The 27324-nt window shown below is 37.4% G+C and overlaps 1 protein-coding gene across 2 annotated transcripts in view; it reads left to right on the forward strand.

Annotated features, from left to right (window-relative positions):
• The first annotated feature begins 2053 nt into the window (after positions 1–2053).
• LOC121243255 (class V chitinase-like) overlaps positions 2054–27324 on the forward strand; it is a 97393-nt gene continuing 72122 nt past the window's right edge. Inside the window, exons 1-2 of one of the 2 annotated variants that reach the window (XM_041141357.1) lie at positions 2054–3161; positions 4185–4670. In XM_041141357.1, coding sequence (XP_040997291.1) covers positions 2093–3161; positions 4185–4579 — 1464 coding nt within the window. In that variant the 5' untranslated portion in view covers positions 2054–2092 and the 3' untranslated portion in view covers positions 4580–4670. Of the gene's footprint in view, positions 3162–4184; positions 4671–27324 lie in introns of those variants that run through there. The other variant, XM_041141358.1, reaches the window with a different exon arrangement.

Genomic DNA, 27324 nt, shown 5'->3' on the forward strand with positions numbered 1-27324 from the left:
AACACCACAGTGTAAAATACACTGTGGCCGTGGGTCACAAATACCAACTTTTCAACGAGGACAAACGAAGACCCAAGATTGATAGGGTAGGGCCTAGGGAGGTCGGTGAAGCTAGTGGTGGTGGTGGTTTGCCGTGGGTGGCGGCGCAAGGGGTGGTTTTAGGCCAAAAAAGTACAAATCGGAGATGGACTTGGTGGGGCTTCACCGGTGACGGATCGGAGCTGGGGTTGGGTCCAATGGGTTGCCAAGAGGCCGGGGATGAAGTGGTAGGAAGATGGTGGCCGGAGGTGGCGCGACGGCGGCGCAGTGGTGCATGGAACGCCGCGGCTTCAATGGGTTCGTGGTGGTTAACGGCGACGATGGAGGAGCTGGAAATGGAGGGAGGTGATCGCCGGCGGCAGGGGGAGCGGTGGAGCCGGGCGGTGTCGACCACCGCCGGCGCACGGCGGCGGGCTGGGGAGGAAGCCACGCACGGCGAGAGAGAGAGAGAGAGAACTCGCGCACCCCGGGGAGGAAACCGGGAGAAGAAAAAGAAAAAGAAAAAAAAAAAGAAAAGAAGAAAAGAAAAAGAAAAGGAAAAGAAAAAAAATAGAGGGAAAAGAAATGAGGTCCAATCCTCATAACTTGGGTGACGAAAATGATCCAACGGAAACGATTTTAAAACCACAAGTTAAATGAAATAATTTAAACGTAATGGTAAAGTCAAATTGAAATAATTAAATCCCACGGTAATTAATTAAATATGAAAAACAATTTAAATGCACAACAATAAATAAATATTAAGAAAGTACATAAAAATTAATTTCCACCAATTAAAATCATAGAAATAAACTCACTAAAAATCCAACCAATTTAAAATAAGAGAAATTATTTTAATTACATAAAAATAATTCCTTCAGTAAAAATACACTAAAATACGGGGTGTTACAAACAGTGTTATTCTGCCGCCTGAGTGGCACCGCTCAATTATACCGTTAGTTTATTTTTAACTTATTTTTTTATTTTTATTTTCACATTTTTTAATATATTTAAATATTTTTAAAAAATAAAAAAAATACACCAATACATTTAAAATTACTTTCTTAATTATTAAGTAAAAAGAATTGTAAAAAAAATATTAAAATGACAAGCAGTACATTTGAGTAGTAGACTTCAAGGGAAAAGTAGTATTTCTCTATAATAAATGTTCACTATCATGTTGAGAGGTACTATTTCAAAAAATAAAAATAAAAAATCATGTTGAGAGGTACTCTAGCTTCGATTAGTCCATATATATCTATCATCATTCACGTCAATTTTTAATGAACTTATTTTAATTTCCACATGATTTACATGCATCATGGTTGAGATGGAGCCTCATGTCTGCGGGCGGGATGCACGAAATGTGGTTGGACGGATTATGAATATTTAATGCTCATGTATTTACAATATTAGTAGATATTTTCCATCAAATCATATATTAATAATATTTTGCATTATTAGTAAATTTTTAATTTTTAATTTTGAAAGTGATTCCATCTTGATTTTATCCAAATTTTTGGTATGATTCATGTTTATTTATATATTTATTTCTCATCTAATAATTTAGTTTTTTATTTTTATTTTTGAGAAAATCTTCACAATTTCAAATTTTGCAGCTAGTTAATTTCGAATTTTACTATTAATCAATATTATTCAAATTTTTTGTTTTTTTAGAAGAATCTCTTATCTTTTCTTTATTGGTCATCTATTGAAATTAGCTTTCAAAATTAATCTCTATTCTATCTTGTATCAGTTAGCAAAAGAGTTTAAGCATCTTTTCTGTAGTTATATTTCGTCATTTTGATTGAAAGACATGATCGTGGTCGTTGTGTGCAGGTTTCGAACGAAGAAGTCCCACACGGTAATCTACTAATCGTACACGCATGGATGCTATCCCACTTATAAATGGCGGCCCTGATCGAGTGCACGCGGGGGTTACTCCGAGTGCAAATTGACTTTTTCAATATAAATAGAGGTCTAGATAGCATATATGCAATCACCAGTTCTACTGCACACAGGTCATCAGCAACAACAAAAAAAAAGTAATCTCCTTAATTTCAATATCCATGCAATGGCCGGCGTGAAAGCCGGATACTGGATTCTTCCTGCATCGGCCGGCAGCCGCCTGTTCGATGGAATTGTAAATGGCGGCCTGATCTTCACTCATGTCTATCTTGGCTTTGCCCAGGTCAATCGTAGTGCGTTTGATGACAGCGATCAAAGCGTGATCGTTTTCCCTCCTGGCGACGTCGGGAAAATATCCGAAACCGTCCATCAAAACTCTAATTTGAAATTCCTTTTATCCATCGGTGGTGAAGGCCGTTCTGATGACATTGCCTACGTGGTTAGCGATCCAAATAGGCATCAAAGATTCATAAAGGACTCCATAAAACTAGCCAGGAAGTTCAATTTCGATGGCCTGGACCTCTGCTGGCTGTATCCGCAGCCCCTGGACTCCTCGCAGTCGCTGTCGAACCTTCTTGGCCAACTCCTCGCTGATTGGCGACATGCCCTGGACGAGGAGGCCAACGAAACAAAGTTGCTTTTAACTGCAGCGGTATTTCACCAGCGGGTCATTAATCCTGGTGTTGCAGATCAATTCAGTTATCCCATTCAGGCCCTTTCTGACAACCTGGACTGGATCAATGTACTGGCCATGGACTTCTATACTCCCTCCAACTCACACCAGCAGACTGGACCGGTTCATGCGTGGCGTAATCCTCCAAATAAAGACAGGTGTGGAAGTGCAGGCATTGATAACTGGATTAATGGAATTGGTCCTAATCCTGTAAAAATTGAGACCAATAAGTTGGTCCTCGGCCTTCCATTTTATGGCTATGAATGGACTCTGGCAGGCAAACATGAACATGAATTCTTTGCAGGCGCTGATCCAGCAAAAGCAACCTCCTTAGAGTTCAGAACTATCCAGGAGCAATATATCAACAAAAATGGAGGCCGTCTCGTGAATGATGACGCGTATGGTGCCACCTACTGGCATCAGGAGGCTATTTGGATTGGTTTTGACGATGCGCATAGCATCGCTACTAAGGTTGGGGAGGCGTTTACGGAATATAACTTGGGCGGTTACGTTGCATGGCATCAGGAAGCCGATGACTACAATTGGACTCTCTCAAAAGCTGGTAATAATTAGCAGCTAGCATGGATCCAATAATATTTTTAAGAGTACTGCTAGCTATAGGTTTAGGTAGTGATTTCAATCAAGTAAAACTTATAAACCATTGCGGCTAAAAGTGATTTATTAGATCTACTCTATTGAAGAAAAAAAAAACTTTGAATAATAATTTTTTTTGTTTTTTCATTAAGTCGATTAAGTCCTGTTTTACCAAGAGACCTTTAAAATTTTTGATAATTTGATGTGTAATTTTCTTGTAGAATTTAATGAATGATCTTATTTTACCAAAAGGTCATGAATTTTTGACCATTTGACGTATAGCTCCCTTGTGAAATTTAATGAATAATTATATTTTATCAAAAGGTCCTTATTATTAAATTAATAATATTTTATTATTATATAGAGAGTAAATAGATAATCCAATATGGATGCAATGATCATACTTTACTGAAATTTAGATTTTTGTTAATCTTATTTTTTATTTTTCTTTAACTTTGTATTTTCTTTTTCCAAAAAAATAAGCTATCAACTTTTTTATTTTTTATTTATTTAAATCATTATGTTAGGTGTACCCCGGGGCTAACGCACCCTGGGCCTTTCCTTAGTAATATAAAAAGTGATCACCTCGGTATATCATGCATGTATTTCTTAAATAATGGTAATTATAAATTCTTTTAGAATTGAGAAAATCTATTTAATGATAAACCCTATTTTTTACACACCGAACAGTATCCCACTGGTTTAGAAGCTTAATTAATTTCCATATCAACGTACTATACTAATATATATATATATATATATATATATATATATATATATAATTGGTGTTTTCATTTTTATTATGTGTAGCAAATGAAACTCGATAGGTCTGTTAGGTCGTTTGTGACGATAACTTTTGTAAATAAATTTTAACCAAAGCCGAACGCTGGGAAAACGAGGATCTCTATATATCCTAGCTGCATGCTAGCTCTCTTTTCTGAAAATTTTATTTTCTATTTTCTAATGAACATAATTTCTCTTCTTTTTGTAGCTTCCAATGCATGGGATGATGCGATTAATAATCCTAATACTACTACTACTACTACTACCACTACTACTAATACTGGTAATACTACTACTACTACGACTACTACTACTAATAATTATACTGGTACTATAACTACTACTATTACTACTGCTGCTGGTGCTGCTTCTGGAGAAGGGGATATTAATAATACTAATACTGGTACTACAACTACTGCTGCTGCTGCTTCTGGAGAAGAGGATATTGATAATGATCCGCAAAATTCAGATCAAAACACTAGTACTAGTACTAGTACTACTACTACTACTACTACTACTACTACTACTACTAGTGCTACTACTACGACTACTACTGCTACTAGTAGTAGTACTAGTTCTGTTAATATATGTAACATATTATAAGATGCTTGTATTGTCAACAATAAGGCCAATGGCTAGCTGGCTATCATGCTGTGTACCCACGTTGTGTGTAATATTATTATTATCATCAATAAGGTTAATCTTGTGACCAATTGTACGAGATGATGATCATGTTCTCATGTCTTTTACATGATTATAATATATATTAAATATATATATATATATATATATATATATATATCTGGCTTTCCTTCCCCTCCGGCCCTCAGCTGCCGTCTCTCTTTCCACTCCCTTTCTCTCACGGCGTCTAGATCAATCAACCTCATGATGCATGCATGCATTGTGGTTGGTTAACGGTGTTTTTACTTGCCATTAAACCCCGACGTACAGTTGTGACGGAGAGATCACGTCCATTAACACATGATAATTTGGTTGCTTCGACTGTGGCCGTGTGTTCTTGCTGGCTTCATATATATATATATATACACACAAGATCCCATTAAAGTCTGTCCGTCGGATTAGTACTAACTAGTACTGCCATGCTGGGCCATTACAGGGAAACGGCAATGGCAGTAATTGGGAGTTGGGACAACATCAAAAAGTTAATATGGCTTGTTTCTATATGGGTTTGAAAAGGCTATAAATACGCACGCATACATGGCTAGCAACTACCACTACTCGTACCACCAAATACAAAAGAAATATAGTAACTAAGCCTGCTTCGCCTTTCCCTCGATTGAATGGCTTCCAGTGCTAGTCATGGCCTTGTGAAAGCCGGATACTGGTCTTTCGACTTGAACCGGCCAGTAGAAGAAATACCTTCCGAACTCTTCACACATCTTTATGCTGGCTTTGCCCAGGTCAACGATGATGGTGGCCATCTCATAATCCCTGAACCATACTTGCAACAATTCCGAGACTTCACCAAAACCGTTAAAGTACGAAACCCTAACGTGAAAACTCGTTTATACATCGGTGGTGAAGGCGCTGACCTATCTGCAGTGGTGGCAAGCGGTGATAAGCGTAACAATCTCATAACGGACTCCATAGATCTAGCCAGGAACTTCGGTTTCGATGGCCTGGACCTCTGCTGGCTGTACCCGTCCAATGCCGGCCTGGAGAAACCGCTTGCCTCGCTCCTCAGTGAATCGCATGATGCCATAAAAGCTTATAAGTTGCTTCTTACTGCGGCGGTGTTTCACCACCCAGGCATTCCTGATATAGACGGTAACATTACTTTCAATTATCCCATTCAGGCTATTAATGAAAAGTTGGACTGGATCAACGTACTGGCCATTGACTTCTATACTCCCTCCAACTCACCCGAGCAGACTGGATCTGTTCATGCGTGGAATAATCCTCGAGAGCAAAACAGGTGTGGAAGTGCAGGCATTTATAACTGGATTTGTAAGACCAGTGATGTGAGGCCCAGTCCTGCGAACAAGGCCCAGCCTTTCTTAGAGAACTTGATACGGTGCCGTTTTGGTCAGCATTTCATTTTCATTAGTCTCCTTTCCGATTGTTTCACCTCCCCTCTTTCTCTTTTCGGTTTTTCTTTGTTTCTCTTCCAACCATCTCACTCACCCAGTACCATCCCCCCCCCCCCCCCCCCCCCGCGATTCTTCTCTTCCCTTTGTTTGGTTATGTTTTGGTGAGTCCGAGTTTCAAGTCTGACTATTTCTCCATCTTCTTTTCCCTCACAATCGGTTTCTCTCTAAAAGTCGACGCCCTCTCTCTTACTCCTCTGTTTTTCTGCATTTATGCTTTGAGATTTCAGGTAGTGCGCTGCGATTTTTTTTCCCTCACTGATCTCCCCTTTAGACGCTCACCCACTCTCAATTCTCTCTTGTTCTCTCCTGTCTGCGAAGTGGTTAACCTCAGTGCCGAGTTGTTGATGCCGAGCCCTGCTGAAAGAAGGTAAGGTAACCCGAGTGTCCGTTTTACATTTTACATGGTCTAAATTAGTGGCTTATATTGTTGAGATCGTTGGAAAATTTCTACTGTTTTATAATTGAACTTGAGGGCTATGTAAATTGTTGGTGAGTTGTTTTTGAAGAAGAATTATAAAGGGTAGCTGTTGAGTTTGACGTGGCTGTGTCTAAGGAGTTTTGTAACTGTTCGGGGTTGTTGATGGCTGTTTTGAGTGTTTATATACACTATTGAATTGACGTGATTTCCTTGTGGGTTATAAGTTATGGTCTGAGTTGATATTGGCTGTCAAGACTGTTTTTATGGCTGATTGCGTGTGACAAAGTGTGGTTGACTTTGGTTTGGTGGATGTATTGGTCATTATTGAAATTGAAATACGGTATTTTGGATTGAAGTGTGAGCTATTCGGTTTATTATTTGGCTGTTTGAGTTCGGTTATTTTGCTGAAATGAGGGTTGGAATCATGAGTTTTAATTATTTTGGATCGAAGTTGTGTCAATGGCCTTTTAACACTTAGTGTATATTTTGTTTTCTATCAATAGGTGATGAGATTATTAGAAGTCGAATTCAAGGTATAGATAATACGCTGTAGGAGTTAGGTAAGTGGAGTTTCTATGCTAGGCTTTATACGAGTTATTAAGACTGAGGTTGACTTTTTGAAAACTTTGCATATTTTGTGTTGAAATGATAACTTAGGAAAACAAAACCAAGCTTGGTCGCTTATTTGCATTACTCATGAAATCTGTGTGGAAAAGGAAAAATATTTTCTGACATGCATTGTATAGATATGAGTTAAATTCTGTCATGTGGTCTCTGACATCTGAAAAAAAAGAGCGATATTGGGAATCTGAAAAATTGTGCATTTACTTAGAAAGATGCTCTGACTTTTGTTTTCAGTATGTGAAAATGATTTGATTATGTTTTGGTACTCTGTTTTATTTTGATTTAACATCTGAAAACCTTTGACATAGTGTATTGATTTTTGTATCTGACTCTGTCTCTACTTTGCTCTGTTATGTTTGGGTTGATATCAATTTCTCTGTCTTTGAGTGCACCCACTTTGGAAACAAAGTGGTTTTATTGTTGTATTTCCTGTGTGCACACTAGGGGCTCCGAGAAGAATAAAGGAAATATTTCACCTCTGTCTCTGCCTGGTTTGGCCACCGGGATTAGCACAATCCTATCATAGGGGTGAAACATGGTCTTTATTTTGCGAGATACTCTGTTTTGATGTGATGATGATACTCAGTTTATGTTATGCCAAAGTACTATGGGTTTTACTTGTCTTAAAACCATCACTCTGTTACTTTTGAAAACATGTTTTGTTATGCATGATGTACTTTGTAAATGCTCATGTTTTGTACGCTAGCATATGTCCTCTGCTTACTGAGTTGTTGATAACTCACCCCTCTTATCTTCATAATATTTTCAGATGATGTGGAAAGTCCAATTGAGGACCTGGATTAGAATTGTGAGCATGATTAAGTTGAGGAGAGAATGTTAAAAGGAGGAATTCTGATGTCTTTTAGATTTGATGTTTTTTAGATTTAATTATATTTTTGGGCTTAGTAGGACTTATGAAATTATCAGTTTGGTATGTTATGACTACCGGGAGATTGTGGACTCCTTGGTTTATTATTATTGCAGTAATGACTTTGCAAAATTTTTAATGTGTTTATTTAGAAGATTTGAGATGGATTTTGCTCATGAAGTTTTTTGGAGATTTTTTTTTTCTTTTTTGTTTATTAGATGTGTTGGGAGACATATTTATAAATGACATGTAGTAATTCTCCAACCCACCCCGATATGGGGCGTTACAGGATTAATGGAATTGGTCGTAATCCTGTAAAAATTGACACCCAGACATCAACATGATTTCTTTGCAAACGCTAATCAAGCAAATGCAGCTTCCTTAGAGTTCAGAAATATCCAGGTGCACTATATCAACATTAATGCAGCCGTCTCGTGAATGATCATGACGAGTATGGTGCCTCCTACTGGCATCATGAGGCTAGTTGGATTGGTTTTACGGATGAGCATAGCATAGCTACTAAGGTTAAGGAGGTGTTTAGGGGAAATGACGACAATTGGACTCTCTCAAATGCAGGTAAAACTTATAAACTATTGCGGCTATATGTGATTTATATTAAATCTACTTTAGTTAAAAAAAACTTTACAATCTCATATAATATAAAAAGTGATCACCTCAGAATATCATACATGTATTTCTTAAATAATGGTAATTATAAATGCTTTTAGAATTGAGAAAATCTATTTATAAACCTTTTTTTTTTACACATCCAACAGTATACTACTAGGCCTACAACCCGAGCTGTTATTGCCGGGTTTGTGCCCGGCCGCCCCGACCCAATTTGAAAACATCCATTAAATAATTTCCATATCAACTATACTAAATATATATATATATATATATATATATATATAATTGGTGTTTTTATTAAAGTTATAATAGGTCCCATTATAGTATTATTGTATGACACAGACTTATGTGTAGCAAATGAAACTCGAGAGAATTTTGCAAGCCCCATTAAGCAAATCATCAAAATTAAACTGGCTAGCAGGTTTCCAACTTCCAGATACATGATGAGTCCTACGCCAACATTCTTTGGATCTATAAGTAACACCTTAGTTTCTCACTCAATGATCGAATCGCCCCTCTCCCATGTATAAAATATATATATATATATATATATATATATATATATATAAACGCCTACTTACACTACAACAAATAAGGTCTTTTGGGACGAAAAGTTTCATCCCAAAAGATTGGAGTTTTGTTCCAAAATATATTTTGGGACGAAAAAAAAGCATCGCAAGGTCGTCCCAATAAAACTGTCTCAAAAGGTATTTTGGGACGAAAATCACAAATTCGTTCCAAAAAATATCTTTTGGGATGAAATTTAGCGGGATCATTTGATTACGATTGAACGGAATTCTTTTTCCGGGACGATTGAAATTCATCTCAAGAAGTTGTTTGAACGGCCAAAAAAAACGTTTGAACAATATCTCTGTTTGAATGGGTACTTCATGGCCGGTCGGTCGATACCAGTTCGTTTGACCAAATACATATGAAGGAACGTCCGAACAAGCAAATTGATAATCGAACGTAAATTAAGTTGTTCGAACGTGTTTGGGAGGGAAAGGGTGAATTGCCTGTTTGAATGTGTTTGAATAGGGTGTAACTTTTTTTACCATTCGAACTCTAACTTGTGAGGTTCGAACGGTTGTGTCTGATGTATATATGTTTGAACTTTTGATTATCGTTCGAACGGTTAGTATTTTCATGGAGAATACTAATTTAAAACCAAATAGATATTTATATTTTAAAAATATATTACAAATTATTCAACATAAATAAAATTAATCTAATAAGTCGGAACTAAATAAATAAAATAGTAATAATACTAATAATGTTATCAGTTTATAATTGTTCAATATGCAAAACATGAAAATCAATTGTTTGGAGGTCTGAATTGTTGCATAAGCATCTGCATTTGGAGTTGCATATCTCTTTGTTGATCTTCTTGCTGCTTTATGCGCATCTCCATGTCTGTTTGTTTCGTCAATTGAGCCTCTAACTCATGCCGTTTTGCAATCAATTATTCGATCATAGAATTCGCATTCTTTATTGCAATGACAGTAGTACTTGACGTTGATGAAGAGTCTGAAGGCTTTACATAGCGACCCAAACCCCTCAAATATCCTGAGCGTTGACCCAGAACTTGTGTGAAAATTTCAACATCACTTGTTGATGAATTCTGATCTGATGTAGTTTTAGCATGTAGGGCAACCATTTCATCCTACGCACAACATATACAATTAATATTAACACAATAATTTAAATATGTTGAATTAAAACAAATTATAAAACTTACATAATTCTCACAAGCATCAGAATTAGTCCACTCTCCATTACTATTAGTATGTGATGCAGTATATAATTTTTTCAGATCATAATTGGTGTCTTACTCTTTCTACAAATCACAAAGTTTTTCCTAATCTTCAAGTTGGACATCCTTAAAAGAATGATGGCGTCTATCTTCATTGTTGTCGTACTTCTTGTAATGCTCGTGATACATCGCCCTATACTTACGAAATGCATTACACATCAGCGCATCGACAGTCTTACACTCCTCTCTCTATCCAGAATTTAGTTCGAAGTCATCATTGAAACATAATATACACAAAGATATTATCATTTAAAATATTAAATAATGTCAATATAAATTTATTATTTAAATATTATGTACCAAACAACGCTTTTATGTAAGCTCTTTTATATCTCGCAGGACTTTATGCCATGTACTCTGCAACACCCCGTATTTTAGTGTATTTTTACTGAAGTAATTATTTTTATGGATTCAAAATTTATTCTCTTATTTTAAAATTGGTTGGATTTTTAGTGAGTTTATTTTTATGATTTTAATTTGGTGAAAATTATTTTTATGTGCTTTCTTAATATTTATTTATTGTTATGCATTTAAATTTCTTTTCATATTTAATTAATTACTGTGAGATTTAATTATTTTAATTTCACTTTACCATTACGTTTAAATTATTTTATTTAACTTGTGATTTGAAATCGTTTCCATTGGATCATTTTTGTGACCCTAGTTATGAGGATTGGACCTCATTTCTTTTACATTTTTTTTCCTTTTCTCTTTTTTCTTTTCTCCTTTTTCTTTTTTCATTTTTTCTTTCTTTTCTTTTTCTTTTTTTTTCTTCCACTCCTGGCCTTCCCGCACGCGCGATACTCTCTCTCTCCCTCTCTCTTCCGTCCGTTTCTTCTTCACCACCCAGCGCCGCAGTGCATCGGCCGTGGTCGACACTGCCCAGCCCGCTAGCTTCCCCAGCCACCGGCGATGCTACCCCTCCATTTCCAGCTCCTCCATTGCCGCCGTTAACCACCACGAACCCATTGAAGCCGCGGCGTTCCATGTACCACTGCGCCGCCGTCGTGCCACCTCCGGCCACCATCTTCACACCACTTCATCATCGACCTCTTGGCAACCCATTGGACCCAACCCCACCTCCGATCCGCCACCGGTGAAGCTCCACCATCTACATTTTCAATTTGGGTATTTTGGTCTTCTACCGCCCATTGGGCCGCCACCCACGGTAAACCACCACCATCACTAGTTTCACCGACCTCCCTAGGCCCTACTCTATCAAATTTGAGTCTTCGTTTGTCACCATTGAAAAGTGGGTATCTGTGACTCACGGCCACAGTGTATTTTACACTGTTCGACAGCTATTTTTCCACTTCGAGCGCACCCGTGATCCTCGGAAAATTATTATATAGCATTGTAAGTATTTCTCCAAAGAACTTTCGTAATTTAAATGTATTTTTACACTAACCCATTTCACTGTATTTTTGGCATGCCGGACTGAGTCCGAGGAGTTCGGGGGTCGGATGGATTTGTGATTGGAGTTGTTTGGTTGGTTTGGTTTATTTGGTTTGATTGTTGATTAGTTGTTTTGATTGGATTTGTTGGGATTGGTTCTGGATGGTTGTTGGATCAGTGTTGGTGCATGTTCATATCATTATTTGATGCATGATCATGTTTGTAAAGAAAACTGGGTTTTCGTGTATTGCAGTCATGTTCATGTATTTATGAAAACTGGATTTTCATGTGAGAATGAATTTTGGGTGCGTGTGTATCACGACCCCAAGCCGAGATGGGGTATTAACTCGGTGGAGCTCCTCTGGTTACTCGAGAGCGGAATATACTGAGTAACGTCCCCTGGATTGTCGCCGGGCGACAATGGGATCGAACGAGATGGTCTCGTGCCGACTCCGTGGTCCTTCTGCTGGCGGGGACTAGAGGATGTCTGGCCACGTACGCGCTTGGCGTGGAATTGGGCATCGCTTGTTGCGTAGTGTGGGTGCTTGGCCATGTATGCGCTGGGCGTGGAACTGAGCACCGCTACGAAGCCAGGACGTGCGGATGGTCCATAGGGGAGGCCATGGTGCATATGGAATTAATGCATGGTGCATATGGAATTAATGCACTATCTTCTGGGAAAATAGTGCGAGTTGGATTTCTGGGTAAATCATTTTTTGGGAAAATGTTTTACGGATATTTTGGACCAAAATGAGATTTTGGCGTGTGTTGAAATAATTATTTTCGGGGAAATTAATGTGTTGAGAAAAATGCATATTTTTCATGTGCATGTATGTTAGTTGCATTTAATGCATTTTATATTACGTTGTTATTTTGGGTCATACTTACCTGCGATACCATTTTGTGGCAACGCAGATTTTGATGCAGATGAGGAGGAGGAGGGCGAGCCTGAGGAGACGGCTCCGCTCGAGGAGTGATCTGGGATAACCCGTTTGTTTATTTGAAAACTATTGTAATATATTTTATGGATGACTGTATAACTGTTATTTAAATTTTTTACTGATGTTTGATTGTAAATAAATTCTGGTACTTAGTTGACTATCCGCTACGTTATTTTATTTGTACACTGTTGCATGTACACACACTGGCACTTCGTTGGGATGTGTGACCGTGTTGTCACCATCCTGGTGTCTCAATCCCTGTGTATTTATATAAGGGGGATTGGGGGCGCCACAGGTGGTATCAGAGCAGTTCGGCTCTGGGTAAAACCACATGTCCCTTAGGATAGTACGAGAAAATTATTTTTATTATTATTTTAAAATAATAAAATTTTTGTTTAAGTGGTGTAAGTTAAGTTATTTGTTTTATATTATGAGTTTATTGCTATTTTATTTTATGTTAATTGATGTTATTTGATTTATTTGATTTTATTGCTTTAATTAGTGTTTACCTTTGGTTGAGTATGGTTTTATTGGCTTTATTTATTTTGTTGTATAATAATTCTGTTGTTTATTTATTTTATTGTATAATAATTTTGTTGTTTATTTATTTTATTGTATAATAATTTTGGTGTTTATTTATTTTGTTGTATAATAATTTTGTTGTTTATTTATTTATTTGTATGTCATTTTAATTTAATTGTTTTATTTTATGGCGGATTATTTTATTGTTTTATTTATTTTATGGTGAACTACTTCATTGGTTTTATGCATTTTGTCGTATGTTATTTTATTTATGAAATTTTATCTTAATTTGTTTTATTCGAAATTGAAAGGTGGGTTAAGAGTTATGTTATGACAGGAAGATGGTACGACTGAGAAGGCCATTGTTAGGCTTAAACATTGGTATAGTAGGCCTGAACTCTTGGTGATTGGTTGTTTTAATATCAAGGCTTGAACATCAGGGTCTGGGTGAACTCTTTGGATTAGGTACTCAAGTTGCTGCTAAGGAGGGGAATAGTTTTTAATTGCTTAGAATAATTGAGGTTTTAGGTTTTGTAGAATTTATGTAGTGAGTCTATGGGTAGGAGGTTGTATGTTCAACGAATGTCAATGTTAGATTTATGAGAAGTTCATCTAAGGGTTGTGGCCCCATAGTTTTTAGGAAATAAGTTTATGGGATTTAAGCTGGTAGGTTCAACAAGCAATTATGGGATTACTTAGATTAGAAGTTTTTGATCTTGCCGACCTCGATAAGCAATTTGATAACATTTGGGGTTTTAGAATTTACAAGTTTTATAAGGCAAATGTTTTAGATTTAAGTTCATCGATCTTGAGGATTTCAGGAAATGATTTATATCTGGGTTAAGGTTTTAGAATTGCAGAGTTGAATGGCTGAATTAAAATAGGATTGATCTGAGTTAAGTTACTGATATGAGAATTTTTTAAGGGAGAATTTCTTTGGAGATGGAAGATGTTGATCTAGTTCTGTTAATAATTGTTTTTAGCTTGAGGTTATAGTGTCAGGTTGATGATTTAATTTATATAAATTTTAAGGATAATAGATGGTGATGATTTAAGAAATGATTCTTATTGATTTCGAGGATATAGGTTTAGTGATGGAAATGGTAATGATGATCACTTGCACATTTGGAGCATTTTTTATTTTGGCTAAGGGTGCATGTGATCGATGCATGGTAGTGGTGAGTATTTATGCATATTTCGAAGAGTTCAGGTCCTAGTCTCATTTTGGTTTGAAAGAAGTGGTTTTGGTCAGTGTGGAAGAGGAGTTGACACAATAGTAGTAATTTAAGAGACCTTGGCTTGGAGTTTTTGGTGAGTTGATCGAAGTGTGTAGTCGAGTGGGTTACTCAATGAAATCATGGTTGGGAATAGTTATTGTGATTATCTTCAGGAATTAATTGTGACTTGAGGTCACCTAGGAATTAAAATTTTTGAGGCTATTCTTTCTTTTGGAGTTTGAGCATCAAGTTGGTTGAATGAAGGACATTGTTATTTAACTTGAAGAGTGATTGATGGGTCGTCATATTTGGTGTATGATAAGATCTTGGAAGTTGAAGTTTAGACATTAGCGATGAATAATATGATCAAGTATGTGAGTTAATAAAGCATTAGGATCCTTGGGTGCTTTGCATCGGCTTTTGGTGGATTGATGATTTGAGCAGTAGGGCTTGCCTTGAGGTTTAATAGTGATGTGTTATTGAATGAGCTAGTCGTGCTAATACTAGCTTATAGGAGTAGAAGTAGCTGGGCGAGTTACCAAGGAGGTTTTGTTAATGTTTTGGTGAAGTCAATAATGGTTCGTAATGAGCTTAGTCACCTTTAGATTAGATGTTGTTCAGAATGTAGGTGATTAGCTTTTGGGTTTAGGTTGTTAGGTAGGAGTTTATAGGTGCTCTTTGGTTGGTCGGATTGGAATTGAGTCTTTTAAAGTATGTTTCCTATCTTAGAGGAGATGAGTGTATTTTGGGTTGAGGTTGCTTATTTTCAATTTGGGATGCTGAGGTTGTTTGATATTGGGTTTCTGTCTATGATCATGGATGTATTATATGGAATTTGATTTTGATCAAGACAGCTGGAGTTAATTGAGGAATTTGAGTTATAACTCGTGGTTTTGGGAGAGAGAGTATTTTTCTACCAAATTGTGATAAGAGTTTTGGTTAGTAGGAATGGAGCCACCTTGTACTCGATGGTGTTAGTTTCATGGGACATAAGTTTTATGCATGTGATGAATATCAGAGTGCAGCAGAAGCGTGGTATTTTTGTTGTGGTCAGGAGTTCAAATTGTGCTGATTTGAAGAATTAATGGTGACTTGAATTTTGACAAGATACTTGTAATTGGGGATTAATCATTTGGTTGTGCAATTTGTTATTGATGGTTAACTTTGGAAGTGGCTATTAGGTTTCCAATAGTAGAATTCAATGAAGGTTTAGAAGTTTGAGCATAGGAGTTGATTGAGGTTGGCACATATTATTGTATGGATCTATTGATCATTGAAATTTATTGGATGTTGTATTAAGGTTCTCGAGGAAATGAGATTTTTGGATAGCAGTCACTCTAGGAATACTGGTCGTGATGTGTCATTGGGGGACTAAAATGAGTATGTTGGATAATGCCATGTTCATTGAGGAATGTGCCACGTGCCGTCTAGTTAAGGTTGAGCATCAAGGTAGACTTCAACCTCTCTCTATTCCAGAGTGGAAGTGGGATGATATTTTTATGGATTTTGTTGTGGGTTTGCCGAGGACTCCTAGTGGGAAGAACTCTATTTGGGCGATTGTTGATTGGTTGATCAAGAGTACTTATTTCTTGCCAATTATTAATACTGACTCTTTGGGTAAGTTGACTCGGTTATATGTCAAGGAGATAGTGCGTTTGCATGGAGTACCCAAGAGTATCGTGTCAGATCGGGACTCGCGATTCACGTCCCATTTCTGGAAGAGTTTGCAGGCAGCATTAGGCACTAAATTGAAGTTTAGTTCGGCGTATCACCCCCAAACAGACGGTTAATCAGAGCATACTATTCAAGCTCTTGAGGTTATGTTGCGGTCTTGTGTCCTAGAATTTCATGGAAGTTGGGAGAATCATCTGCTGCTATTTGAGTTTGCTTATAATGACAATTTTCATTCCTCCATCCAGATGGCTCCGTATGAAGCTTGGTATGGAAGGAAGTGTAGATCGCCTTTATGTTGGGATGAAAGTTGGTGAGAGCAAATTGTTTGGGCCTGAGATAATTCAAGGAATGAAGGATCAAGTTCAGTTTATAAGGACTAAAATGGCGGAAGTGCAATGTCGCCATAAGAGTTATGCAGATACAAGAAGAAGAGACTTGTCCTTTGAAGAAGGTGATTGGGTATATCTTAAAGTCTCTCCTATGAAAGGCGTTAAGCGCTTTGGTAAGAAAGAAAAGCTTAGTCCAAGATATGTTGGCCTTTTTTTCAGATCGTAGGGAAGGTTTGGCTGGTTGCTTATAGAGTGGTCTTACCGGACTATTTTGGCGGTATGTTCTTAACTCTGCACTTCGTTGAATCTTATTCCTGTCTTAGTCCAATGTTGATCTTGTCAATTTCGAGGACGAAATTTTATTTAAGGGGGGAGAATGTAACACCCCGTATTTTAGTGTATTTTTACTGAAGTAATTATTTTTATGGATTCAAAATTTATTCTCTTATTTTAAAATTGGTTGGATTTTTAGTGAGTTTATTTTTATGATTTTAATTTGGTGAAAATTATTTTTATGTGCTTTCTTAATATTTATTTATTGTTATGCATTTAAATTTCTTTTCATATTTAATTAATTACTGTGAGATTTAATTATTTTAATTTCACTTTACCATTACGTTTAAATTATTTTATTTAACTTGTGATTTTGAAATCGTTTCCATTTGATCATTTTTGTGACCCAAGTTATGAAGATTGGACCTCATTTCTTCTACATTTTTTTTCCTTTTCTCTTTTTTCTTTTCTCCTTTTTCTTTTTTCCTTTTTACTTTCTTTTCTTTTTCTTCCACTCCTGGCCTTCCCGCCCGCGTGACAGTCTCTCTCTCCCTCTCTCTTCCGTCCGTTCCTTCTTCACCACCCAGCACCGCCGTGCGTCGGCGGTGGTCGACACCGCCCAGCCCGCTAGCTTCCCTAGCCACCGGCGACGCTACCCCTCCATTTCCAGCTCCTCCATCGCCGCCGTTAACCACCACGAACCCATTGAAGCCGCGGCGTTCCATGCACCACTGTGCCGCCGTTGCGCCACCTCCGGCCACCATCTTCACACCACTTCATCCTCGACCTCTTGGCAACCCATTGGACCCAACCCCACCTCCGATCCACCACCGGTGAAGCACCACATTCTACATTTCCAATTTGGGTATTTTGGTCTTCTACCGCTCATTGCGCCGCCCCCCACGGTAAACCACCATCATCACTAGCTTCACCGACCTCCCTAGGCCCTACTCTTTCAAATTTGAGTCTTCGTTTGTCACCGTTGAAAAGTGGGTATCTGTGACCCACGGCCACAGTGTATTTTACACTGTTCGACGGCTATTTTTCCACTTCGAGTGCACCCGTGATCCTCGGAAAATTATTATATCCCATTGTAAGTATTTCTCCAAAGAACTTTCGTAATTTAAATGTATTTTTGCTCTAACCCATTTCACTGTATTTTTGGCATGCCGGACTGAGTCCGAGGAGTTCGGGGGTCGGATGGATTTGTGATTGGAGTTGTTTGGTTGGTTTGGTTTATTTGATTTGGTTGTTGATGATTTGTTTTGATTGGATTTGTTGGGATTGGTTCTGGATGGTTGTTGGATCAGTGTTGGTGCATGTTCATATCATTATTTGATGCATGATCATGTTTGTAAAGAAAACTGGGTTTTCGTGTATTGCAGTCATGTTCATGTATTTATGAAAACTGGGTTTTCATGTGAGAATGAATTTTGGGTGCGTGTGTATCTCGACCCCAAGCCGAGATGGGGTATTAACTCGGTGGAGCTCCTCTGGTTACTCGAGAGCGGAATATCCTGAGTAACGTCCCCTGGATTGTCGCCGGGCGACAATGGGATCGGACGAGATGGTCTCGTGCCGACTCCGTGGTCCTTCTGCTGGCGGGGACTAGAGGATGTCTGGCCACGTACGCGCTGGGCGCGGAACTGGGCATCGCTTGTTGCATAGTGTGGGTGCTTGGCCATGTATGCGCTGGGCGTGGAACTGAGCACCGCTACGAAGCCAGGATGTGCGGATGGTCCATAGGGGAGGCCATGGTGCATATGGAATTGATGCATGGTGCATATGGAATTAATGCACTATTTTCTGGGAAAATAGTGCGAGTTGGATTTCTGGGTAAATCATTTTCGGGGAAAATGTTTTACGGATATTTTGGGCCAAAATGAGATTTTGGCGTGTGTTGAAATAATTATTTTCGGGGAAATTAATGTGTTGAGAAAAATGCAAATTTTTCATGTGCATGTATGTTAGTTGCATTTAATGCATTTTATATTACGTTGTTATTTTGGGTCATACTTACCTGCGATACCATTTTGTGGCAACGCAGATTTTGATGCAGATGAGGAGGTGGAGGGCGAGCCTGAGGAGACGGCTCCGCCCGAGGAGTGATCTGGGATCACCCGTTTGTTTATTTGAAAACTATTGTAATATATTTTATGGATGACTGTATAACTGCTCTTTAAATTTTTTACTGATGTTTGATTGTAAATAAATTCTGGTACTTAGTTGACTATCCGCTGCGTTATTTTATTTGTACACTGTTGCATGTACACACACTGGCGCTTCGTTGGGATGTGTGACCGTGTTGTCACCATCCTGGTGTCTCAATCCCTGTGTATTTATATAAGGGGAATTGGGGGCGCCACAGGTGGTATCAGAGCAGTTCGGCTCTGGGTAAAACCACATGTCCCTTAGGATAGTACGAGAAAATTATTTTTATTATTATTTTAAAATAATAAAATTTTTGTTTAAGTGGTGTAAGTTACGTTATTTATTTTATATTATGAGTTTATTGCTATTTTATTTTATGTTAATTGATGTTATTTGATTTATTTGATTTTATTGCTTTAATTAGTGTTTACCTTTGGTTGAGTATGGTTTATTGGCTTTATTTATTTTATTGTATAATAATTCTGTTGTTTATTTATTTTATTGTATAATAATTTTGTTGTTTATTTATTTTATTGTATAATAATTTTGGTGTTTATTTATTTTGTTGTATAATAATTTTGTTGTTTATTTATTTATTTGTATGTCATTTTAATTTAATTGTTTTATTTTATGGCGGATTATTTTATTGTTTTATTTATTTTATGGTGAACTACTTCATTGGTTTTATGCATTTTGTCGTATGTTATTTTATTTATGAAATTTTATCTTATTTTGTTTTGTTCGAAATTGAAAGGTGGGTTAAGGGTTATGTTATGACAGGAAGATGGTACGACTGAAAAGGCCATTGTTAGGCTTAAACATTGGTATAGTAGGCCTGAACTCTTGGTGATTGGTTGTTTTAATATCAAGGCTTGAACATCAGGGTCTGGGTGAACTCTTTGGATTAGGTACACAAGTTGCTGCTAAAGAGGGGAATAGTTTTTAATTGCTTAGAATAATTGAGGTTTTAGGTTCTGTAGAATTTATGTAGTGAGTCTATGGGTAGGAGGTTGTATGTTCAACGAATGTCAATGTTAGATTTATGAGAAGTTCATCTAAGGGTTGTGGCCCCATAGTTTTTAGGAAATAAGTTTATGGGATTTAAGCTGGTAGGTTCAACAAGCAATTAAGGGATTACTTAGATTAGAAGTTTTTGATCTTGCCGACCTCGATAAGCAATTTGATAACATTTGGGGTTTTAGAATTTACAAGTTTTATAAGGCAAATGTTTTAGATTTAAGTTCATCGATCTTGAGGATTTCAGGAAATGATTTATATCTGGGTTAAGGTTTTAGAATTGCAGAGTTGAATGGCTGAATTAAAATAGGATTGATCTGAGTTAAGTTACTGATATGAGAATTGTTTAGGGGAGAATTTCTTTGGAGATGGAAGATGTTGATCTAGTTCGGTTAATAATTGTTTTTAGCTTGAGGTTATAGTGTCAGGTTGAGGATTTAATTTATATCAATTTTAAGGATAATAGATGGTGATGATTTAAGAAATGATTCTTATTGATTTCGAGGATATAGGTTTAGTGATGGAAATGGTAATGATGATCACTTGCACATTTGGAGCATTTTTGGTTTTGGCTAAGGGTGCATGTGATCGATGCATGGTAGTGGTGAGTATTTATGCATATTTCGGAGAGTTCAGGTCCTAGTCTCATTTTGGTTTGAAAGAAGTGGTTTTGGTAGGTGTGGAAGAGGAGTCGACACAATAGTAGTAATTTAAGAGACCTTGGCTTGGAGTTTTTGGTGAGTTGATCGAAGTGTGTAGTCGAGTGGGTTACTCAATGAAATCATGGTTGGGAATAGTTATTGTGATTATCTTCAGGAATTAATTGTGACTTGAGGTCACCTAGGAATTGAAATTTTTGAGGCTATACTTTCTTTTGGAGTTTGAGCATCTAGTTGGTTGAATGAAGGACATTGTTATTTAACTTGAAGAGAGATTGATGGGTCGTCATATTTGGTGTATGATAAGATCTTGGAAGTTGAAGTTTAGACATTAGCGATGAATAATATGATCAAGTATGTGAGTTAATAAAGCATTAGGATCCTTAGGTGCTTTGCATTTGGTGGATTGATGATTTGAGCAGTAGGGCTTGCCTTGAGGTTTAATAGTGATGTGTTATTGAATGAGCTAGTCGTGCTAATACTAGCTTGGCGAGTTACCAAGGAGGTTTTGTTAATGTTTTGGTGAAGTCAATAATGGTTCGTAATGAGCTTAGTCACCTTTAGATTAGATGTTGTTCAGAATGTAGGTGATTAGCTTTTGGGTTTAGGTTGTTAGGTAGGAGTTTATAGGTGCTCTTTGGTTGGTCGGATTGGAATTGAGTCTTTTAAAGTATGTTTCCTATCTTAGAGGAGATGAGTGTATTTTGGGTTGAGGTTGCTTATTTTCAATTTGGGATGCTGAGGTTGTTTGATATTGGGTTTCTGTCTATGATCATGGATGTATTATATGGAATTTGATTTTGATCAAGACAGCTGGAGTTAATTGAGGAATTTGAGTTATAACTCGTGGTTTTGGGAGAGAGAGTATTTTTCTACCAAATTGTGATAAGAGTTTTGGTTAGTAGGAATGGAGCCACCTTGTACTCGATGGTGTTAGTTTCATGGGACATAAGTTTTATGCATGTGATGAATATCAGAGTGCAGCAGAAGCGTGATATTTTTGTTCTGGTCAGGAGTTCAAATTGTGCTGATTTGAAGAATTAATGGTGACTTGAATTTTGACAGGATACTTGTAATTGGGGATTAATCATTTGGTTGTGCAATTTGTTATTGATGGTTAACTTTGGAAGTGGCTATTAGGTTTCCAATAGTAGAATTCAATGAAGGTTTAGAAGTTTGAGCATAGGAGTTGATTGAGGTTGGTACATATTATTGTATGGATCTATTGATCATTGAAATTTATTGGATGTTGTATTAAGGTTCTCGAGGAAATGAGATTTTTGGATAGCAGTCACTCTAGGAATACTGGACGTGATGTGTCATTGGGGGACTAAAATGAGTATGTTGGATAATGCCATGTTCATTGAGGAATGTGCCACGTGCCGTCTAGTTAAGGTTGAGCATCAAGGTAGACTTCAACCTCTCTCTATTCCAGAGTGGAAGTGGGATGATATTTTTATGGATTTTGTTGTGGGTTTGCCGAGGACTCCTAGTGGGAAGAACTCTATTTGGGCGATTGTTGATTGGTTGATCAAGAGTGCTTATTTCTTGCCAATTATTAATACTTACTCTTTGGGTAAGTTGACTCGGTTATATGTCAAGGAGATAGTGCGTTTGCATGGAGTACCCAAGAGTATCGTGTCAGATCGGGACTCGCGATTCACGTCCCATTTCTGGAAGAGTTTGCAGGCAGCATTAGGCACTAAATTGAAGTTTAGTTCGGCGTATCACCCCCCAAACAGACGGTTAATCAGAGCATACTATTCAAGCTCTTGAGGTTATGTTGCGGTCTTGTGTCCTAGAATTTCATGGAAGTTGGGAGAATCATCTGCTGCTATTTGAGTTTGCTTATAATGACAATTTTCATTCCTCCATCCAGATGGCTCCGTATGAAGCTTGGTTTGGAAGGAAGTGTAGATCGCCTTTATGTTGGGATGAAAGTTGGTGAGAGCAAATTGTTTGGGCTTGAGATAATTCAAGGAATGAAGGATCAAGTTCAGTTTATAAGGACTAAAATGGCGGAAGCGCAAAGTCGCCATAAGAGTTATGCAGATACAAGAAGAAGAGACTTATCCTTTGAAGAAGGTGATTGGGTATATCTTAAAGTCTCTCCTATGAAAGGCGTTAAGCGCTTTGGTAAGAAAGGAAAGCTTAGTCCAAGATATGTTGGCCTTTTTTTCAGATCGTAGGGAAGGTTTGGCTGGTTGCTTATAGAGTGGTCTTACCGGACTATTTTGGCGGTATGTTCTTAACTCTGCACTTAGTTGAATCTTATTCCTGTCTTAGTCCAATATTGACCTTGCCAATTTCGAGGACGAAATTTTATTTAAGGGGGAGAATGTAACACTCCGTATTTTAGTGTATTTTTACTGTAGTAATTATTTTTATGGATTCAAAATTTATTCTCTTATTTTAAAATTGGTTGGATTTTTAGTGAGTTTATTTTTATGATTTTAATTTGGTGAAAATTATTTTTATGTGCTTTCTTAATATTTATTTATTGTTATGCATTTAAACTTCTTTTCATATTTAATTAATTACTGTGAGATTTAATTATTTTAATTTCACTTTACCATTACGTTTAAATTATTTTATTTAACTTGTGATTTTGAAATCGTTTCCATTGGATCATTTTTGTGACCCAAGTTATGAAGATTGGACCTCATTTCTTCTACATTTTTTTTCCTTTTCTCTTTTTTCTTTTCTCCTTTTTCTTTTTTCCTTTTTACTTTCTTTTCTTTTTCTTTTTTTTTCTTCCACTCCTGGCCTTCCCGCGCGCGTGACAGTCTCTCTCTCCTTCTCTCTTCCGTCCGTTCCTTCTTCACCACCCAGCACCGCTGTGCGTCGGCGGTGGTCGACACCGCCCAGCCCGCTAGCTTCCCCAGCCACCAGCGACGCTACCCCTCCATTTCCAGCTCCTCCATCGCCGCCGTTAACCACCACGAGCCCATTGAAGCCGCGGCGTTCCATGCACCACTACGCCGCCGTTGCGCCACCTCCGGCCACCATCTTCACACCACTTCATCCTCGACCTCTTGGCAACCCATTGGACCCAACCCCACCTCCGATCCGCCACCGGTGAAGCTCCACCATCTACATTTCCAATTTGGATATTTTGGTCTTCTACCGCCCATTGCGCCGCCACCCACGGTAAACCACCACCATCACTAGCTTCACCGACCTCCCTAGGCCCTACTCTATCAAATTTGAGTCTTCGTTTGTCACTGTTGAAAAGTGGGTATCTGTGACCCACGGCCACAGTGTATTTTACACTTTTCGACGGCTATTTTTCCACTTCGAGCGCACCCGTGATCCTCGGAAAATTATTATATAGCATTGTAAGTATTTCTCCAAAGAACTTTCGTAATTTAAATGTATTTTTGCACTAACCCATTTCACTGTATTTTTGGCATGCCGGACTGAGTCCGAGGAGTTTGGGGGTCGGATGGATTTGTGATTGGAGTTGTTTGGTTGGTTTGGTTTATTTGGTTTGGTTGTTGATGAGTTGTTTTGATTGGATTTGTTGGGATTGGTTCTGGATGGTTGTTGGATCAGTGTTGGTGCATGTTCATATCATTATTTCATGCATGATCATGTTTGTAAAGAAAACTGAGTTTTCGTGTATTGCATTCATGTTCATGTATTTATGAAAACTGGGTTTTCATGTGAGAAAGGATTTTGGGTGCGTGTGTATCACGACCCCAAGCCGAGAAGGGGTATTAACTCGGTGGAGCTCCTCTGGTTACTCGGGAGCGGAATATACTGAGTACCGTCCCCTGGATTGTCGCCGGGCGACAATGGGATCGGACGAGATGGTCTCGTGCCGACTCCGTGGTCCTTCTGCTGGCGGGGACTAGAGGATGTCTGGCCACATAAGAGCTGGGCGCGGAACTGGACATCGCTCTTTGCGTAGTGTGGGTGCTTGGCCATGTACGTGCTGGGCGCGGAACTGAGCACCGCTACGAAGCCAGGACGTGCGGATGGTCCATAGGGGAGGCCATGGTGCATATGGAATTAATGCATGGTGCATATGGAATTAATAGATTATTTTCTGGGAAAATAGTGCGAGTTGGATTTCTGGGTAAATCATTTTCTGGGAAAATGTTTTACGGATATTTTGGGCCAAAATGAGATTTTGGCGTGTGTTGAAATAATTATTTTCCGGGAAATTAATGTGTTGAGAAAAATGCATATTTTTCATGTGCATGTATGTTAGTTGCATTTAATGCATTTTATATTACGTTGTTATTTTGGGTCATACTTACCTGCGATACCATTTTGTAGCAACGCAGATTTTGATGCAGATGAGGAGGAGGAGGGCGTGCCTGAGGAGACGGCTCTGCCCGAGGAGTGATCTGGGAACACTCGTTTGTTTATTTGAAAACTATTGTAATATATTTTATAGATGACTGTATAACTGTTATTTAAATTTTTTATTGATGTTTGATTGTAAATAAATTCTGGTACTTAGTTGACTATCCGCTGCGTTATTTTATTTGTACACTGTTGCATGTACACACACTGGCACTTCGTTGGGATGTGTGACCGTGTTGTCACCATCCTGGTGTCTCAATCCCTGTGTATTTATATAAGGGGGATTGGGGGCGCCACATACTCATTGCCAAAGGTGCATAAGTCTGTGTAAGGGCACCTACATGCGATGCAAGCCAAGCTACTTGTTGTCCCTTGCCTCCTGTATGTTCGTCAGGAATGTTAACCTTAATTTTACCCACTTTACGATATTTTTTCAACATCACGCCTCTAGTAGTGTCTCGTCCGTGACGAGATTGTACTATTATCTCTCTAAAATAATATTATTTATTTACCTTGTATCAATTATCAATTATCTTAATTGAAAAGATGAGTATTAGGTATTAACCTTGATCCATAGAGTCAGTCTCTAATGGTGAATTAGACAGAGAGTTAGGAACAGGTGGAGATGAGTTGCAAACTTCCTTCTTTTTTGGTGGCATAATTGTGAGATACTGTATAATGTGAACACAAAATCGATCAATCATCTGTATCAGTTTCATCTGTAGATACGCTCTCATCATCATCATCATCTGTAGATACTTTAGATGACTTAACACTTTGATCAACTGTCGCCTCATCAACTATTTTAGCCTCAATATTTTCCCTATGTAATTGGATCATCTCATACTGGATCAAATCTACAAATAAGTTAAAGACAGATTGACTTTCTTAGTATGCTTCTTGAGTAGAGGGATCATCTTCTTCTTCATTTTATCCCTCCGCCTCAGGGATAACGTCATAAATATTTCTAGGAAAAAACTTTTGTATTACTTGCCATTGATTTCCTAACTCAGAATCATCTAAATAGAATACTTGAGTTGCTTGGAAAGCCAAAATAAAAGGATCATCTTAATACCATTTTTTTTTTTATGTATTAATACTTAGAAAATATTCATCGTGGCATTTTCCCCTTTGATGATTGCTTAAATCTCACCAATCACACTTAAATATATAAACCACAAGATCTCCCACATATCTCATTCCAATTATATCTACGATAACTCTATAGAAATCAACGTTGTCTCCATTATGACTCTCTTAAACAAGGACACCACTATTTTGTGTTTTTCTATAAAGTTCTCGATCAATTGTGTGATACCTACTTCTTCGAGAAATACATGCAGAATATCGAGCAGCGCATCTCAAAGGGCCACGCGCCAGTGCATATAATTTGTCTAATATATCGTTCAGATTACTCGCATGCATTTGTACAATCTACATATTAAATAAACCATAAACATTCAACCATTAACAATCCAATCTATTTTTTAAGTTAGTGCAAAATCGCATCTGTATTAATATCATTACCCATTGTTCGAACTATTTTGGGAACTCTTGTTCATGTTTCTGGTCTATATCATTTACTCCAAATTCTTTGCGCAAGTTAATATGATTACTGAAAATAAACATTACCAACAATAAGTATATTCGTATAATTGTTTAATAAGTAAATTTAATGATTAATTAATAATTAATTTTAACATACTTCAAGTTCTATCTCAAGGCAATTGTTTAGCATGTACCATTGAGCTTTCTCGATCTCTCTTCTACACAAATCATAAACACGCTGAGTACCAAGTGAACATACTTGTTAGAAAAATACAGAAAAGCCGCTGAGTACAAAGTTTCTTTATGGCCGATCAAACCTTATGTTAACGTCGTGGAAGTATTTGGAGCAAAATGTATGCCACTAATCATCAATATATGTTTATGTAATTGATCCTTCTGGGCGGGCCTTGTTAACTATTGTGATTTCAACGTTCTAGCATATAAATCTTTAAAAAATGCACCCAACTCAATTAATGCAATCTACACTTGTCTCGTCAAGAACACACTGATACCAACAGGCAAGATACGTTGTAAAAATATATGACAATCATGCTTTTTTAATCTAATAATTTTTGAGTCATTTTGTAACATCCCGTATTTTAGTATATTTTTATTGAATGATTATTTTTATTAATTCAAAAATTTATTCTCTTGTTTTAAAATTATCGGATATTTTAGATGGTTTATTTTATGATCTTTAAATTGTGAAAATTAATTTGTTATGTTTTCTTAATATTTATTATTGTGATGCATTTAAATTGTTCTTTATTTTAAATTAATTTATTGTTGGATTTAATTATTTTATCTTCATTTTATCATTACGTTTAAATTATTTTATTTAACT

This window comes from Juglans microcarpa x Juglans regia, chromosome 8D, assembly GCF_004785595.1.
Source record: "Juglans microcarpa x Juglans regia isolate MS1-56 chromosome 8D, Jm3101_v1.0, whole genome shotgun sequence".
Lineage (NCBI taxonomy): Eukaryota > Viridiplantae > Streptophyta > Magnoliopsida > Fagales > Juglandaceae > Juglans > Juglans microcarpa x Juglans regia.